Source organism: Mobula birostris, chromosome 5 (genome assembly GCF_030028105.1).
Source record: "Mobula birostris isolate sMobBir1 chromosome 5, sMobBir1.hap1, whole genome shotgun sequence".
NCBI classification, from domain to species: Eukaryota; Metazoa; Chordata; class Chondrichthyes; order Myliobatiformes; family Myliobatidae; genus Mobula; species Mobula birostris.
In genome coordinates this window covers 184,098,165-184,117,913 of record NC_092374.1, presented here as the reverse complement: position 1 = coordinate 184,117,913, position 19,749 = coordinate 184,098,165, and the positions used below count along the sequence as shown (strand labels likewise).

The window sequence follows — 19,749 nt, the reverse complement described above, 5'->3', positions numbered from 1 at the left end:
GGAATAGTCCAGATAGCTGTGAGAGTCAGTAGGCTTATAGTAGACATCAGTGGATAAGCTGTCTCCAGAGACAGAGACAGAAAGATCTAGAAAGGGGAGGGAGGTGTCGGAAATGGACCAGGTAAACTTGAGGGCAGGGTGAAAGTTAATAAAGTCAACGAGTTCTGCATGCGTGCAGGAAGCAGCGCCAATTCAGTCGTCGATGTAGCGAAGGAAAAGTGGGGGACAGATACCAGAATAGGCACGGAACATAGATTGTTCCACAAACCCAAGAAAAAGGCAGGCATAGCTGGGACCCATACGGGTGCCCATAGCTACACCTTTAGTTTGGAGGAAGTGGGAGGAGCCAAAGGAGAAATTATTAAGAGTAAGGACTAATTCCGCTAGACGGGGCAGAGTGGTGGTAGAGGGGAACTGATTAGGTCTGGAATCCAAAAAGAAGCGTAAAGCTTTGAGACCTTCCTGATGGGGGATGGAAGTATATAAGGACTGGACATCCATGGTGAAAATAAAGCGGTGAGGGCCAGGGAACTTAAAATCATGCTTGAATTTCCAGCATCTGCAGAATTCCTGTTGTTTACAGTTATAGTGTGTGCTAATGCACTCACTGCTGAAGAAATACCAAGAGACAAAAGGGGCTGCAGATGCTGTAATCAATGGACCGATCAGCATCTGTGCAGGCGAAGGGGGCGTCAAGATTTTGAGTCGACATGCAGCAGGATGACTGAGAAGTGAAGAAAATTTGACAGTGGTTTGCAGTATTTAGCAAGGAAATTGATAGAGGTAATTTCCAGTTTCTCATCTCCTACCTACCTCTTTCCCATACTTAATTGGCTACTTTTCCTCTTCCCTCTCAGCCCTGATGCAGGACATTGACTTAAACTATTGCCTTACACCATTTGGAACCACAGTTGCTGCTCGACCTGCTGTGTTGAAGAAATAGCTCACCCACCAAGCTTTTATTCAGAAGGTAACCAACCGTTTTCACAAAGCTAATAAAAGTGCAAGGTATAAACACAAATTGTCAAACAGTTAAGATTCTTTGATGGTCATATACAGCAACCCAGACAGAGATAAAGGTCTCGGTTTCTCACATTCAAAAGCCTTAAAAGACAGGTAGTTTATCACTTCATCTAAAGGTCATGGTGTGAAGCCATAAACTGAACATAGTGTAGCCCTGCAGAGAGGTTAACCTCACATACAGAATATTGGTAAAATATCATGTTGAATCTGTACTCAAAGTTTCCATCTGAGGACTATTTCAATGCTGAACACGAAAGCAACCTGTGCCTTATGAATGTTTGTAATCTCTTGAAACAGGTCAAGCACTGCCCCCTATTCCATATCTCTCTTTCTGCATGCACCTCTATCGCGCTGAGACATTCCTGCATGAACATCTCTAATGAGGAAAGGAAGAGGGTGATGGCACTGTGGTGAGTATAGGAGGATCTGGATAGACCAGGAGGAGAAAAGATGCAGAGAGTGAGCAGGTTACCTGAAATTGGAGAATTCAATGTTCATACTGTCAGACTGTAGACACCCAGCAGGAACATGAGGGGCTGGTCCTCTGGATTTGCTCTGTTCTTCCTACACACACAACAGTCTGACATCATGTTGCCCCCTTTACCTCCTCCATTCACTCTATGTCTCCATTATGCACAGAAACCTCCCACTTCCCTCCTCACTTCCCTTATTTAGTTCCATGGCTCATCTACCATTCCTATCAGTTACCATCATCCACTGTTGCCTTCAACTCTGTTGCCATTCCCAATCTCCCATCCCTCATCTGCCTATCACTCCAGCTCACCTGGATCCATCTTTCACCTTCCAGCCCTTTCCACCAACTCTTTGTCATGGATACATCCCCTGTACTCCTTCAGGGCTCAAACCAAAACATCGACTCTCCACTTCCCTCAACAGATGCCGCCTGACCCACTGAGCTTCCCTCTTGTTTCCCTTTTCCTTCTATTTATTTCATCGCCCACTCTCTTTTCCTATCAGATTCCTTCTTCACTGCCCCTTACCTCTTCAACCTATCAGTTCTCAGCTTCTTACTTCTTTCCCCTTACCTGGTCTCACCTTTCATCTGCTGGTCTGTAGTCCTCCCACTTCCTGCACCTCTTTATTCTGACATTTACCCCATTCCTTTCCAGTCCTGATTAAGAGTCTAGCAGTGAAACATTGACTGCTTATTCTTCTCCATGCATGCTGTTTGATAAATTCTCCATGGATCTGCTCAGTTCCCCAAACATTTGTCAATGTCTGAGGTAGGTGGGGGCCAGCTTGCTAGGGGAGGGTCGGAATGACAAAGAAACATAATGTGTTTCAAAGAGCAGGTGATGATGTGCCCATAGAATTCCTAAAATTGGCTCATATTTCCAGCATTTTTGATTCTCACAGCCAAGCGCAGAGTTGCCCTGTGGCTGTACACCTCAATAATAAGTATACTGCTTTGGATACAGTTGGGGGGGGGGGTGCAACTTACAGGGGGAAACACAGTAACCTGGTCTCCAGCAATGAGTCTGGCTCTGTGGCTCAGCATGGAAGTTGGGGGGTTGGGAGGGGCAACAGGAGTGCAGTAGTGAGAGGGGATTCCATAGTTAGAGCGGTAGACTGGAGATTCTGTGGACGTGAAAGGGTCACCCGGATGGTATGTTGTCCCACGTGTCATGCTCAGGAATGTGTCAGATCAGGTCCACAGTATTCTGAAGGGGGAGGGTGAACAGCTTGAAGTCGTGGTGCACTTTGGTACCAAAAACATAGCTAGCAAAAGGTATGAAGTCCTGGAGAGGGAATATAGGGAGGTTAGAGTTGGATAATTTTGCAGATGAATGTGTGGCCAAAAATTAGTCCAGGAGGGATTCTCTCAATATTCTGGATTATTGGGACTCTTCTGGGTAATGTATGAGCTATACAAAATAGTACAGGTTACATCTGAACAATAACCTTGTGAGCGCTGTTGTGGAGGGTTTAACCTAATTTAACAGGGGGGATGAGAACCAGAGTGATAGAGCTGAGGATGGGGCACCTGGTATACAAGGAGATGCAGCATGTAGTGAGATGGTGCAGAAGAACAGGCAGATAAAATGCCAAAATTGCAGTCAGTGGGAGGAGCTGAAGTGTAACAGAGGCAAAATCAATAAGAGTGATGAATATAGGACTGAAGGTTTATATCTGCATGCACACAATAAGGTAGATGGTCTTGTAGCACAGTTAGAGATCGACAGGTATGACGTTACGGGCATCGCTGAGTGATGGCTGAAAGAAGATCAGAGTTTAGAGTTCAGCATCCAAGAATACACATCATATCGAAAGCACAGGCTGCTGGGAGGACTCCTATGGGGGAAAAATGAAATCAAATTCTTAGAAAGGGGTAACATAGATGAGGAACTTGTGGATACGGTTAAGGAACTGTAAGGGTAAAAAAAAACCTCTTGTGAGTTATATATGGGGCTCCAAATAGTGGCCAGGATGTAGGGCACAAATTACAACAGGAGATAGGAAAGTTATGTAAAAAGGGCAATGAAACGATACTCATAGGAGATTTCAGTGTGCAGGTAGATTGGAAAAATCAGGTTGGTGCTGGGTGCCGAGGGAATTTGTAAAATGCTTACATGACGGCATTTAGAGCAGGTTGTGCTTGGGCCCACCAGGGAAAAGGGAGTTGTGGATTTGGTGTTGTGCAATGAACCAGATTTGGTTCGAGATCATAACAAAAAGGGACACTTAGGAGGCAGTGATCATAATATGATAGAATTCACCCTGCAGCTTGAGAAGGCGAAGTTAAAGTCAGATGTATCAGTATTCCAGTGGAGGAAAAGGAATTACAGAGGCATGAGGGAGGACTCAGCCAAAGTTAAGTGGAAGAGGGCTCTATTAGGAACAGCAATGGCTGGAATTTCTGTCAGCAATTCTGAAGGTGCAGGATAGATAAATCCCAGAGAAGAAGTATTCCAAAGGGAGGATGAGGCAACTGTGGCAGACAAGGTAAGTCAAACAGAGCATATAAGCAAACGAGAGGGCATATTGAAGTCAATTTTGAAAGATGAGGTTTCAGGGTTCTTGGAGTTACATGGTAAAATAGGCCAAAGTCAGCACGGTTTCCTCAAGGGAAAATCTTGCCAGGCAAATCTGTTGGAATTCTTTGTAGAAATAACACGCAGGATGGACTGAAGAGAGTTAGTGGATATTGCTCCGAGGATTTTCAGAAGGCCTTTTACAATGGGCCACACATGAGGCTGCTTAACAAGGTGCAATGGCACTTGGGAGTCCTTGTGCAGGATTCCCTAAAGGTTAGCTTGCAGTTTGAGTTGATGATGAGGAAGGCAAATGCAATATTAGCATTCATGTCGGGAGGACATGAATATGAAAGAAAGAATGTGGCTTTATAAGGCATTGGTCAGACTGCACTGAGAACATTGAGGCGTTCTGGGTCCCTTACCTAAAAAAAGATGCACCGCATTTGAGTGGGTTCAGAGGAGGGTCATGAAAATGATCCCAGGGATGAAAGAGAACGTATGAGGCGCGTATGATGGATCTGGGCCTGTGTTGGCCTGAGTTTAGAAGATTGACGGTCGATCTCATTGAAACCTATCGAATGTTGATAGGCATAGACAAGACCCCAGGAGTAATTAAGGCAGAGGTTGATAGGTTCTTGTTTGGTCACAGCGTGAAAGGTTACGGTGGGGGGGGGGGTGGTTGGTGAAGGCAGGAAAATGGTATTGAGAGGGAAATGGATCAGCCATGATCAAATGGCGAGGCAGATTCGATAACCTGAATGGCCTTAATTCTGCTCCCATATATTATTGTCTTTCTCCGCACATACATACATATACACCGATTTATCCGTTACCCCGAGGTCTACACTCTTCCCCCTCTCCTACACACACGTACTCTCTAATACAACCCCCTCCCTCCCGGCTAGCTCGGTGCTCGGAGCAGAGCTGCAGTCATGTGGTTTCGGCAGATGCAGCCCAAGGGCTCTGGGCGGCTGCAATAGCAGGAAGCGCGTCGTCACAGAGAGCAGCAAGAGCTATGGGGCTCGGCAATATGCTGCGAGCCCGAGGGGCGCGCTTTTGTTTTCAGGGGGAAATGACTGAGCGAAACGGGCTGCGATTCACAGGCCCCGCTCCTTGGAGGTCATTGGTAGGTAACTCGGTCGCTCTAAACCGCTGGCTGCCTCCAGTGGAGATACGGTCATACAATCACAGGCAGGAGCAGGAGCCGGAGCCGAGAAAACCTGGTTAATGCTCTTGCCCTCTTCCGGTCACGTTGCAAACCCGCACTGACCCGGGGTGATCCTGAAAAGGCATTACAGGTCCTCATTTATCAGGAGCCAAATAGGTGAGAGTCCCTTCGTTCACCCTGTTGGTTCCATATTAACTGATTAACAGTTATGCAGCACCTAAAACAGCCCCTTGACCACAGTGCCAAGAAGTTGTCCCCAGAACATCTTTCATTTGCCTCTCTGTTTAACCCATGTCACTCTCAGCTTTCCATGAGACATCAGAGCGGAATTAGGCTATTCGGCCCATCGGGTCTGCTCTGCCAGTCCATCATGGCTGATCCACTTCCCTTTAAAACCCATTCTCTTAGCTTTTTCTCCAGAACCTTTCACAATCTGACAAATTAAGAACCTATCAACCTTCGTCTTAACTACACCCAACGGTCAGGCCTCCACAGCCGCCTGCAGCAACAACCACAGATTAAACTCCTCACCTCTGTTCTAAATGGGCATTCTTCTATTTTGAGACCGTGCCCCCAGTTCGACATCCACTCTATCTAGGCCTGAATGTAGTATTAATGGTAAGACCTTTGGCAGTATGGAGGAACAGAGGGATCTTGGGGTCAGAGTCCATAGGACGCTCAAAGCAGCTGCACAGGTTGACTCTGTGGTTAAGAAGGTGTACAGTGTATTGGCCTTCATCAATCGTGGAATTGAATTTAGGAGCCGAGAGGTAATGTTGCAGCTATGTTGGACCCTGGTCACACCCCACTTGGAGTACTGTGCTCAGTTCTGGTCACCTCACTACAGGAAGGATGTGGAAGCCATAGAATGGGTGCAGAGGAGATTTACAAGAATGTTGCCTGGATTGGGGAGCATGACTTCTGAGAATAGGTTGCGTGAACTCGGCCTTTTCTCCTTGGAGCGACGGAGGATGAGATATGACCTATAAGAGGTGTGGCAGATGAGAGGCATTGATCGTGTGGATAGTCAGAGGCTTTTTCCCAGGACTGAAATGGTTGCCACAAGAGGGCACAGGTTTAAGGTGCTGGGGAGTAGGTACAGAGGAGGTGTCAGGGTTAAGTTTTTTACTCAGAAAATGGTGAGTGCATGGAATGGGCTGCCAGCAGCGGTGGTGGAGGCAGATACAATAGGGTCTTTAAAGAGACTTTTGGATAGGTACCTGGGGCTTAGAAAAATAGAGGGCTATAGGTAAGCCTAGTAATTCTTAAGGTAGGGACATGTTCGGCACAAATTTGTGGGCCAAAGGGCCTGTATTGTGCAGTAGGTTTTATATGTTTCTATAGGCCTTTCAACATTTGATAAGTTTCAATGATTTCCCACCCTCATTCTTCTAAAATCCAATGAGTAGAGGCCCAGAGCCTTATATCGTTGCTCATATGATAACCCTTTCATTCCCTAAATCATTCTCATAAACCTCCTCTGAACCCTCTCCAATGTCAGCAAATCCTTTCTTAAATAAGGGGGCCAAAACTGATCGCAATGCTACAAGTGAGGCCTCACCAGTGCCTTCTCAAGCCTCAGCATTACATCCTTGCTTCTATATTCTAGTCCTCTTGAAATGAATGCTGATATTGCATTTGCTTTCCTCACCACCAATTCATCCTGCAAATTAACCTTCAGGGAATCTTGCACGAGGGCTCCCAAATCCATTTGCACTTCGGAGTTTTGAATTTTCTCCCCATTTATAAAGTAGTCTACGCTTTTCTTCTATCAAAGTGCATGACTGTACACTTCCCAATACTGTATTCCATCTGCCACATCCAAATCTGTCTAAGTCCTTCTGGACCCTCCCTGCTTCCTCAACACTACCTGCCCCTCCACCTATATTTATATTGTCTACAAACTTGGCCACAGAGCGATCAATTTCATCATCCAAATAGCTGACATACAATGTTAAGAAGGTGGAGCAGAGAGATGATGGCGTTAAACGGCGACTGCTTTGCTTGCATCTTTGGAAGCAGCTCTATTTCCATCTTTAATATCTTTATTTTTCCCTTTCAGGGTTCTCTTGAAGACCCTGACCTGGAGTTACATGCTGACTTCGGTTCCTTGCAGGATTCGGAGCCACTCTCAGAGTTTCATAACTGGCCGCAGTTGTTCAGCACGCCAAAAGCTGGGCCTAAATATTCGGCTTGGCTTTGGAAGCCTAGGTTCATTGGGGAAGTCGGAATATCTGTGGCTGTGTGTCCAGAGACTCGTGATCTTTGGTCACAGGGCTCGAAAAAAAGCGACGTGGCGGACTTTTAACATCGTAAACCAGCAAGTCATTTGTTATGTCTCCCTGCTCGCTGTGAAAACAGAGACATCTCTTTCTCCCTTATTAGAGGGAGAGAGAGAGAGACCCTGTGGTATGTCGAAAACTGGGTGAAACGTCTTTGGGTAACTGCAAGTCTGTGTCTTTGCTGTTGCTGTGCTCATGCCTGAGTGGTCGTTGGCGGGTGCAGATGCTTTTTTTTGCTGGCGGGGGGAGGGGGATTGTTGCTTGCTGCCACTTATGCGCGGGAAGGCGGTGCTGGGGGAACACTTTGGGTTCTAACTTTTGATTGTCCTTTATTCTTTGGGGCACTCCTCTATTTTCATGGATGGTTGCGATAAAAAGCATTTCAGGAAAGATGTATACATTTCTCTGATATTAAGTGTACCTTTGAAACCTTTAAAAGGAAGTGGTGCCAACTCAGATCCCTGTGGAACACCACTAGTTACCAGCAGCTTATCCAAATATCCCTTAATTTCCACTCTTTGCCTCCTGTCAATCAGCCAATTCTCTATCCATGCTAGAACCGTTCCTGTGATAGCTTGGTCTCTTATCTTGTTTAGTGTCATGTGTTACACCTTGTCAAAGGCTTTCTGGAAACGCAAGTACACAATACCCACTGATTCTCCTTTGACTTATTGTTTCTTCTAAGAATTCCGACAGATTTGTCAGGCAAGATATCCCAATTAGGAAACCAGGCTGAATTATGCTTGCTTATCATGTGCCTCCAAGTACACTGAAACCACATCCTTAGTTATGAATTCCAATGTTTTCCAAACCACCGAGGTCAGGCTAATTGACCATAATTCTGTAAATTCTGCCTCTCTCCCTTCTTGAGGGGTGAAGTGACGTTTGAAATTTTCCAGTCCTCCAGAACCAGAGATTCTTGAAAGATCATTACTAATGCCTGTATAATATTTTCAGCTAGCTAATTTAGAACCCTGGGGTGTGGTCCATCAGATGCAGGTGACTTATCCACCTTCAGACCATTCAGCCTCCCAAGCACCATGTCCCTGCTAATAGCAACTGCAACAAGTGCTGCCCCGGACATGCTCAAACTTCAGGCATACTACTCGTGTCTTTCGCAGTGAAGACTGACGCAAAACATTTTTCCAGTTCGTCGGCTGTAATTATCATGCCAACATCATTTTCCATCTGCCTCATATCCCTACTCTAACCTCTTGTTTGTTTCTCTCTCTCTCTCTCTCTCTCTGTCTCTCTCTACCCTTTCTCTCTCTCAACCCTCTCTCTCTGTCAACTCTCTCTCTCTCTCTCTCTCAACCCTCTCTCTCTGTCAACTCTCTCTCTCTGTCAGCTCTCTCTCTCTCAACCCTTTCCTTCTCTCAACCCTCTCTCTCTCAACCCCCTCTCTCTCACCCCCTCTCTCTCACCCCCTCTCTCTCAACCCCCTCTCTCTCACCCCCTCTCTCTCACCCCCCTCTCTGTCTCACCCCCCCCTCTCTCTCACCACCCTCTCTCCCACCAGCCCCCCTCTCTCTCTCTCAACCCCCCCTTCACCCCCCCTCACCTCCGTCTCTCTCATCCTCCTTCTCTCACCCCCTCTCCCCTTCACCCCCCTCTCTCAACCCCCCTCTCCCTCACCCCCCCTCACCCCCTCTCTCTCAACCCTCTCTCTCTCACTACCCCCTCACCCCCTCTCTCTCTCACCCCCTCTCACCCCCCCCTTTCTCACCCCCTCTCTCACCACCCCCCTCTCTCTGTCAACCTCTCCATCAACCCCTCTCGCTCTCTCTCTCTCTCTCTCTCTCTCTCTCTCTCTCTCTCTCAACCCTCTCTCTCTGTCAATCCTCTCTCTCTCTCAACCCACTCTCCGTCTCAACCCCCCTCTCTCAACCCCCTCTCTTTCATCCCCTTCTCTTTCACCCCCCTCTCTCTCACCCCCCCTCTCTTTCACCCCCTCTCCCTCAACCCTCTCTTTCACCCCCTCTCTCTCAACCCTCTCTCTCTCAACCCCCCTCTCTCACCCCCCCTCTCTCTCACCTCCCTCTCTCTCACCCCCTCTCACCCCCCTCTCTCTCCCCCTCTTTCTCCCCCCCTCAACCCCTCTCTCTCTCAACCCCGCTCTCTTACCCCTCTCTCTCACCCCCGTCTCTCACCCCCCCTCACCCCCCTCTCTCTCTCTCAACCCTCTCTTTCTCAACCCCCCTCTCTCACCCCCCTCTCTCAACACCCCCTCTCACCCCCCTCACCCCTCTCTCTCTCTCTCCCCCTCACCATCCCCCTCTCTCTCTGTCAACCCCCTCTCTCTCAACCCTTCTCTCTCTCAACCCCTTTCTCTCTCTCAACCCTCTCTCTCTCTCTCTCAACTCCTCTCTCTCTCAAACCTCTCTCTCTCACTACCCCCTCACCCCCTCTCTCTCTCACCCCCCTCTCACCCCCCCTCTCTCACCCCCCTCTCTCACCACCCCCCTCTCTCTCACCCCCCTTCTCTCTCACCCCCCTCTCTCTCAACCCCCCTCTCTCTCAACCCCCCTCTCTCACCACCCCCCTCTCACTCTCACCTCCCTCTCTCACCACCCCTCTCTCTCTGTCAACCCCCCCTCTCAACCCCTCTCTCTCTCAACCCCTCTCTCTCTCAAACCTCTCTCTCACCCTGCCTCTCTCTCACCCCCTCTCACTCTCACCCCTCTCTCTCTGTCAACCGCCCTCTCTCAACCCCTCTCTCTCTCTCTCTCATCCCCTGTCTCTCTCTCTCATTCCCCGTCTCTCACTCTCATCCCCCCATCTCTCTCTCTCTCTCATCCCTCTCTCCCCCTCCCTCCCCCCCTTCTTTTATATATATAGGCACATGTTTGCACGTGGCCAAGTGGTTAAGGCATTCATCTAGTGATTTGAAGGTTGCTAGTTCGAGCCTTGGCTGAGGCAGCGCCTCAGAATCCGTTTTATTATTACTGGCAAGTGACATGAAATTTGTTAACTCAGCAGCAACAGTTCAATGAGAAAATAGGTCCTTCTGCAGCTGTACAGGGCCCTGGTGAGACCACACCTGGAGTATTGTGTGCAGTTTTGGTCTCCAAATTTGAGGAAGGACATTCTTGTTATTGAGGGATTGCAGCGTAGGTTCACAAGGTTAATTCCCGGGATGGCGGGACTGTCATATGTCGAAAGATTGGAGCGACTGGGCTTGTATACTCTGGAATTTAGAAGGCTGAGAGGGGATCTTATTGAAACATATAAGATCATTAAGGGATTGGACACGCTGGAGGCAGGGAGCATGTTCCCACTGATGGGTGAGTCCAGAACCAAAGGCCACAGTTTAAGAATAAGGGGTAGGCCATTTAGAACGGAGTTGAGGAAAAACTTTTTCACCCAGAGAGTGGTGGATGTATGGAATGCTCTGCCCCAGAAGGCTGTGGAGGCCAAGTCTCTGGATGCTTTCAAAAAAGAGATGGATAGAGCTCTTAAAGATAGCGGAATCAAAGGTTACGGGGATAAGGCAGGAACTGGATACGGATAGTGGATGATCAGCCATGATCACAGTGAATGGCGATGCTAGCTCAAAGGGCCGAATGGCCTACTCCTGCACCTATTGTCTATTGACTATAATGCAATACATAATCTAGCAGAGAGAAAAAAATAATACATAAAATAAAACATAATAAGTAAACAAGTAAATCAATTACAAATATTGAATAGATTTTTTTAAAAAGTGCAAAAACAGAAAAACTATATATTAAAAAAAAAGTGAGGTGTTGTCCAAAGCTTCAATGTCCATTTGGGAATCGGATTTCAGAGGGGAAGAAGCTCGTACTGAATCACTGAGTGTGTGCCTTCAGGCTTCTGTACCTCCTACCTGATGGTAAAAGTGAAAAAAGGCCATGCCTTGGATGCTGGAGGTCCTTAATAATGGACGCTGCCTTTCTGAAACACTGCTCCCTAGAAATGTCCTGGGTGCTTTGTAGGCTAGTGCCGAAGATGGAGTTGATTAGATTTACAACCTTTTGCAGCTTCTTTTGGTCCTGTGCAGTAGCCCCTCCATACCAGATAGTGATTCAGCCTGTCAGAATGTTCTGCAAGGTACAACTATAGAAATTTTTGAGTGTATTTGTTGACATGCCAAATCTCTTTAAACTCCTAATAAAGTATAGCTGCTGTCTTGCCTTCTTTATAACTACATCAATATGTTGGGACCAGGTTAGATCCTCAGAGATCTTGACACCCAGGAACTTGAAGCTGCTCACTGTCTCCACTTCTGATCCCTCTATGATGATTGATATGTGCTCCTTCTTACCATTCCTGAAGTCCACAATCAGCTCTTTCGTCGTACTGACATTGAGCGCCAGGTTGCCGCTGCTGCACCATTCCACTAGTTGGCATATCTCACTCCTGTACACCCTCTCGTCACCACCTGAGTTTCTACTAACAATCCATGCTGACTTTGTCCAATGATTTCACCGCTTTCCAAATGTGCTGTTATCACATCTTTGATAACTGACTCTAGCATTTTCCCCACCACCGATGTCAGGCTAACGGTCTATAATTCCCTGGTTTCTCTCTCTCTCTTTTTTTTAAAAAGTGGGGTTACATTAGCCACCCTCCAATCCTCAGGAACTAATCTAGAATCTAAAGAGTTTTGAAAAATTATCACTGATGCATCCACTATTTCTTGGGCTACTTCCTTAAGCACTCTGGGATGCAGACCATCTGGCCCTGGGGATTTATCTACCTTTAATTCCTTCAATTTACCTAACACCACTTCCCTACTAGCGTATTTCCCCCAGTTCCTCCATCTCACTAGACCCTCGGTCCCCTACTATTCCCGGAAGATTATTTATGTCTTCCTTAGTGAAGACAGAACCAAAGTAGTTATTCAATTGGTCTGCAATGTCCTTGTTCCCCATGATCAATTCACCTGTTTCTGACTGTAAAGGACCAACATTTGTCTTAACCGATCTTTTTCTTTTCACATATCTATAAAAGCTTTTACAGTCAGTTTTTATGTTCCCTGCCAGCTTTCTCTGATAATCTTTTTTCCCTTTCCTAATTAAGCCCTTTGTCCTCCTCTGCTGGACTCTGAATTTCTCCCAATCCTCAGGTGTGCTGCTTTTTGTGGCTAATTTGTATGTTTCTTCTTTGGAATTGATACTATCCCTAATTTCCCTTGTCAGCCACGGGTGCACTACCTTCCCTGGTTTATTCTTTTGCCAAACTGGGAAGAACAATTGTTGTAGTTCATCCATGCGATCTTTAAATGCTTGCCATTGCATATCCACCGTCAACCCTTTAAGTATCATTTGTTAGTCTATCGTAGCTAATTCACATCTCATACCTTCAAAGTTACCCTTCTTTAATTTCAGAACCTTTGTTTCTGAATTAACTAAGTCACTCTCTGTCTTAATGAAAAATTCCACCATATTATGGTCACTCTTACCCAAGGGGCCTCTCACGACAAGATTGCTAACTAACCCCTCCTCATTGCTCAATACCCAGTCTAGAATGGCCTGCTCTCTAGTTGGCTCCTCAACATGTTGGTTCAGAAAACCATCCCGCATACATTCCAATTCCAAAAGGATTGTGATCATTCAGCCTATCTATGCTTCACCTCTATACTTATTAACCTCTATAAAGTTTAATTTCCAATGCCCCAGGGAAAATAAGTTCCAGCCTGTCCTTACAGCTCACACCCTCCACTCCCATGATCATCCATCCGCGTAACTCTTTGTTATCCCCTCTCCAGTTTAATGACATCCTTCCAGTAGCAGGCTGACCAGGACTATATGCGGTACTCCAAATGTGGCCTTAACAATGACTGGTAGGGCTGTATCATTAGAATCAAAATCAGGTTTATTATCACACGTGTGTTGTTTGGCTGCAGCAGTACACATAAAAGGACTACAAATGAACAAATAAATAAACAGGGCAAATAAAAGACATCACAATGTCTGTACTCAATACACTGACTGATGAAGGCAAGCATGCCAGGTGACTTGTCATCACCCTGTCACCTGTGTCACCACTTTCAGGGAACTATATACCAATACCCCTGCATCACTGTCTTCTACAGCACTTCCCAGGGCCTCACCTTCACTTCCTCCCATGTGGTAAGTGATCAGATGGGAGCCTATCCTGACCCAGCCTCCTAGCCAGACAATGAGTCCTTTATTCCCACTCACTAATTCCTGTCTATGACTGGTCTGAAATCCAAGTAAGTATACACTTACTGGTCACTTTAATAGGTACACCTGCATTCCTGTTCATAATGCAAATATCTAATCAGCAACACATGTGGCAGCAACACAGTGCCTAAAACAAAGCAGACATGGTCAAGAGGTTTAGTTGTTGTTCATACCAAACAACAGAATGAGAAAGAAATGGGATCGAAGTGACTTTGACCATGGAATGATTGCTGGTGCTAGATGGATTGCTTTGAGTATCTCAGAAACTGCTGATTCCCTGGGATTTGCACACACAATAGTGTCTAGAGTTTACAGAGAATCATGTGAAAAACAATACAAAACAACCAGTGAGTAGCTGTTCTGTCGGCAAAAACACCTTGTTAATGAGAATGGTCAGGACAATGGCCAGACTGGTTCAGACTGAGGGGAAGGCAACAGTAACTCAAATAATCATGCATTTCAACAGTGGTGTGCAGAGTAGTATCTCTGAATGCACAACGCGCCAGTCTTTGAAGTGGATGGGTTGCAGCAGCAGAAGACTATGAATATATACTTAGTGGTTAATTTATTAGGTACAGGAGATGTGCAATCATTTCTTTAGATGTTGTATGCTGTTCACCTGTTGCTGCGGTTACCCCGTCAATCAGTATTGAGACTCTAATTTCACATTGAGATGAGTCACTGTTGTCTGATTGGTCAAACTGCTGTCTTATAGCTTCAATACACAGGGTTCAGTCCTGACCTCCATTGCTGTCTGTGTGGAGATTTCACGTTTTCCCAGTGAACACATGGATTTTCCCGAGTGTTCCGGTTTCTGACCACATTTTTTCTGGATGCTTCAGTGTCCACCCACAGGTTGATGGCTTAACTAGCCGATGTAAATTTGCCCTCCTGTGTTGGTGAGTGGTAATATTTAGGGTGCGTTGATGGAAGTGGGGAAAGAATAAATAGGATTAGTGTCAATGGGTCTTTGATGGTCAGTATGGTGATGGTTGGTGTTTTTGTATCCATGCTCTGCGACCACAATGCCCATATATAATTGTACCATCTGATTATGAACCATACTCAACCATTCCAGCTTCAATTGGTTCCAATGTCCACAGCCATTCTGGATGAGTGGGGTACAAATGGGATTTCTACAAATCATTTCGTTCCATGTAAACAAAGCCAATAAAATCCAGAGACCCAAGACAGTGCTGGTGCTGGGATCTGGAGCAGAATACAAGTATGTTGGGACTCAGCAGGTCAAAACTTGTTGAAGTTCCAGGTTGTGTCTGTGCATCTGGTGAAGTGATGCAGGGTCATGATCTGAAATATACTCCTGAACCAGCGTCAATAACTTCACTCACCTTAGCACTGAACTAATTCAGCAGTGTGTGGACTCGATGCGTGGGTCTGCAACTCATGTTCTCAGTATTATTTATTTTGTTTTAGTCTTTTTCATCTTCTTATACACATTGGTTGTTTGTCAGACTTTGTGTGTAGGTTTTCATTGATTCTATTGTATCTCTGTTCTACTGTGAATCACTGAAAGAAAATGAATCTCAGAGTATTATATGGTAACATATAGTACTATGCAAATAAATTTAATTTGAACTTTAAACTTTGAAGATAGAGGGGAAATCATCTTCAAATATGAAACTAGAGAGAGGTAAAAGAAAAGTCTTTGTAGAGCTCAGATGAGACTCTTCCTTCCCCAACTTGATTCTCCCTTCATAAACTACTGGACATTTAATGAGTAAATAGTTTTTGTTTACACTATATAGAGAAACTGAATGTGATCTGGCACTGCCGCTCTTTGATGCTAAAGCAAGTTAGAATGTTTACTCAGTGTGTCATCTGGGAATGTTTAGGTCTTAGGTCAGAATTTTCATAGATTTCAAAGGTGGCAAACATTCCTTTGTATTCACTTTGTTCAAAATTGAAAAAAAAGGACTGGTCCATGGGTTAGAAACAGAGAAAACCTACAGCACAATACGGGCTCCTCGGCCCACAAAGTTGTGCCGAACATGTCCCTAGCTTAGAAATTGCTAGGCTTACCCATAGGCCTCTATTTTTCCAAGCTCTATGCACCTATCCAACAGTCTCTTAAAAGAACCTGTTGTATCTGCCTCCACCATCGATGCCAGCAGCCCATTCCATGTGCTCCCCACTCTCTGAGTAGAAAACTTACCCCTGACATCTCCTCTGTACCTACTCCCCAGCACCTTAGACCTGTGTCCTCTTGTGGCAACCATTTCAGCCCTGGGAAAAAGCCTCTGACTATCCATATGATCAATGCCCCTCATCATCTTATACACCTCTATCAGATCACCTCTCATCCTCCGTCATTCCAAGGAGAAAAGGCCGAGTTCACTCAACCTGTTTTCATAAGGCATACTCCCCAATCCAGACAACATCCTCATAAATCTCCTCTGCACCCTTTCTATGTCTCCCACATCCTTCCTGTAGTGAGGCTACCAGAACCGAGCACAATACTCCCAAGTGGGGTCTGACCAGGGTCCTATATAGCTGTAACATTACCCCTTGGCTCCTAAATTCAATTCCACAATTGATGAAGGCCAATACACCGTATGCCTTCTTAACCACAGAGTCAACCTGCGCAGCTGCTTTGAGCGTCCCATGGGTTGAGATTCCAAATTCGGGAAAGGCCAGTTTTAATAGTAGCAGAAAGGATCTGGCAAGTGTGGATTGGGATGGCTGTTTTCTCATAAAGGTGTACTTGGTAAGTGGGAGGCCTTCAAAAGTGAAAAGTACAAATCTTGTATGTGCCTATCAGAATAAAATGGAATTATAACAGGTTTAAGGAACCTTGTATTTCAAGGGATATTCAGGCCCTGGTTATGGAAAAAAAGGAAGGGCATAGCAGGTACAGGCAAAGAGGAGTAAATGAGGTGCTGATGGAGTATAAGGAATGAAAGAGAACACTTAATAAAGAAATTAGCCGGGCTAAAAGGAGGTAAGAGGTTGTCCTGGTAGAAAAGGTAACGAAGAATCTGAAGGGATTCTACAGGTATCTTAGGAAAAAATGGATTGCATAGGACAAAATTGGTCTTCTGGAAGATCAGAATTGTAATCCCTGCGTGGAGCCAAAAGAGATGGGGGAGATCTTAAATGGATTTTTTTTGCAATTACATTTACTCAGAATACGGACACAGTGTCTGTTGTAGTGAGGCAAAACAATATTGACTACTTGGACACGAGACAGATTACAGAGGAGGAAGTGTTTGCTGTCTTAAGACAAATTAGGGTATATAAGTCTCCAGGGACCTGACAATGTGTTCCCTTGGACTCTGTGTGAGGCAAGTGCAGAAATTGCAGGGATGATAGTTGTGCTATTGCAATCACCCTTAGCACCAGGTAAGGATTGGAGGATAGCAAATGTCATTCTGTTGTTTAAGGATGACAATAGAAGTGGAAAGTTTATTGGATGCTATTCTAAGGGAGCAGATACATAAGTACTTGCAGGGACATGGACTGATTAGGGATAGTCAGCCCGGCTTCGTGCGTGATCGGTCACATCTAAACAATCTTAAAGAAGAAATTACCAAGAAAGTTGCTGAAGGCAAGACAGTGGATGTTGTTTACATGGACTTTAGCAAGGCATTTGACTAGGTCCCACGTGGGCGGTTGGTCAAGAATGTTCAGTCACTCGGCATTTGATATGAGTTAGTAAATTGGACTATACCTCAGCATTGTGGGAGAAGCCAGGGATTGGTAGCGTTGGCCATGATGGATATGAAATATGGAAGTGAATGTTGCAATCGAATGAATTAAGGGTAATGGAAGCAGACAGACCAATGCTTTTGTGCTTGCCATAAGGGTGGAGATGGAAGCTGCCATTTTATGAAGTGACTGTGTTCTCCATTTTGTGAGTTGGTTGCTTGGCTTGATCAGTGTTTTAAAGTCGACACAATGATGCCTCAGGTAATCTGTTGAACTGGGGATCATTTCCAAATAAGAAGTTATTTGTGAGATGTTGCTTAGCTGGATGTAACTTGCAGGTTTTTGACTGTTGTAGTCTGAATCTGTTCTGCATGATTCAAGCTGGTTGGTGATTGTGAATAAAGAGCCAAAAACTACTGATTATTGGTAAGTGCAGGTTCTTTTTTAACATTCAAGATTAAGCTGGACAGATACATGGATGGGAGGTATATGGAAGGGTATGGTCCGTGTGCAGGTCAGTGGGACTAGGCAGAAAATGGTTCAGCACAGCCAAGAAGGGCCAAAAGGCCTGTTTCTGTGCTGTAGTTTTTCTATGGTTTCTAATAAACGATGCTGGGCAGGATCAGAACCAATAAATGTCAGAGACATGACCTACAGCCAATGACACTGGAATGCTACATTTGAATTGATAAGGAATGAATATAAAAGTGGACACTTCGATTGTACTCTCAGCAATAGCTCTGGAGAATCACCATTGCAAGAAAGAACCCCCATGCCAGGGACTGGGAGAAGAAAGGATTGATCATCTGGCCACTGGAGATTTGCTATTTCAGTGTTATAAATTGGAAACATTGAGTGGGTATTGATACAGAGGGACAGAGAATCCATGTTCTAAGTTGTTGGCCCAGGGTCAACATAATGACATGGTTGCTTGTGCAGAGACAATAGAGTGCGAGCTTCGATAATTTAAAAGTGGAACAGTGAGTTTCCCCAAGCTAGTTCCGTTGACAAACTGTCAACACTTGTAGATAGTTGCTTCTCTGATTGGAGGACTGTGGCTAGTGGAGTGCTATGGGGATTGGTGCTGGGTCCGTAGTTTTTTGTCATCTGCTGTATGTCAGTAGTGTGGATGATAATGTGGTTAACTGAATTGGCAAATCTGTGGATGGTACCAAGATTGGGGATGAGCTGGATGGTAAAGAAAACTATCAGAGCATGCACCAGGATCTGGACCAGCTGGAAAAATGAGCTGAAAAATGGCTGATGGAATTTAATGCAGACAAATGTGCGGTGTTGTATTTGAATAGGACCAACCAGCATAGTTGATATACAATGAACGGTAGGGCATTGAGGGGTGCTGTAGAGCAAAGGGCTCTGGTATAAGGTTGAAAGTGTACAGAGTAAATTTACCAGAATGTTGCTTGGATTGGAGGATGAGGAAAGTTGAATAGATTAGGACTTTATTCCTTGGAATGTGGAAGATTGAAGGGAGATGTGATACAGTACAAAGTTATGAGAGGTATATATAGGGTAAATGTAAGAAGGCTTTTCCCACTGAGCTTGGGTGGGACTACAAATAGAGGTCAGGGGTTAAGAGTGAAAGGTGAAAAGTTTAAGGGGTACATGAGAAACTTGTTTACTCAGAGGGTCCTGAGAGTGTGGAACGAGCTGCCAGCGCCACGGTGCATGTGAGCTCGATTTCAGCACTTTCAGGGAAGTTTGGAAGGTACATGGATGGTAGGGGTATGGAGGGCGATGCGAAAACACAGTTTAGTTTGGCACGGACTAGATGTGCCAAAGGGCCTGCTTCTGTGGTGTAGTTTTCTATGACTATGACTCACCAGGTCAGGTAGAAACTGCAGAGGAAAGCTAAGTTAATGCTTTAATTAGAATGTCTTTAGCCTGGGCCATTAGCTCTGCACAGATGTTGCCTGACCTGCTGAGCAGTTTCTGATTCTGTTTCAGATCACCAGCACAAGAAGGTCTTGCGCTATTTTCATGCATTGTTTTATCTTCACATTTTTCAAGTTGACCAGATGCAAAAGGATTTTGACTGAAATAGCAGCTTATTGGAGCATCAGGATCAGATTCATCTTTAATATCATTTACATAGGGTATGTCATGAAGTTTGTTGTTTTGCAGCAGCAGTACAGAGCAATACATAAAAATCATAGTAAGTTAACATGAAGAAATATATAAAAAATAAAAGGTTGTGCAAATAGAGAACAAAAAGTCAGATAGTGTTCATGGGTTCCTGGACCATTCAGAAACCTTGGGTTAACGTGTTGCATTGCTTGGAGTTTATTAAACATGTTCGCTCTTGTATTGAAGGAGGGAACACTCGTATTACTGATGTCAGAGGTGCAGATGGATGTGGGAATAACTCCTGAGTCTAATCCATGCCAGACTTTCCTCAACAGAGACCAGTCCCTCCTTGACCCCTC

General features: G+C 45.3%; 1 protein-coding gene across 2 annotated transcripts in view; it reads left to right on the top strand.

Annotated features, from left to right (window-relative positions):
- The first annotated feature begins 442 nt into the window (after positions 1-442).
- LOC140198115 (uncharacterized) overlaps positions 443-19,749 on the top strand; it is a 38,958-nt gene continuing 19,651 nt past the window's right edge. The window contains exons 1-4 of one of the 2 annotated variants that reach the window (XM_072259043.1): positions 443-516; positions 858-970; positions 1,321-1,433; positions 7,250-7,596. In XM_072259043.1, coding sequence (XP_072115144.1) covers positions 1,390-1,433; positions 7,250-7,596 — 391 coding nt within the window. In that variant the 5' untranslated portion in view covers positions 443-516; positions 858-970; positions 1,321-1,389. Of the gene's footprint in view, positions 517-857; positions 971-1,320; positions 1,434-5,030; positions 5,146-7,249; positions 7,681-19,749 lie in introns of those variants that run through there. The other variant, XR_011886101.1, reaches the window with a different exon arrangement.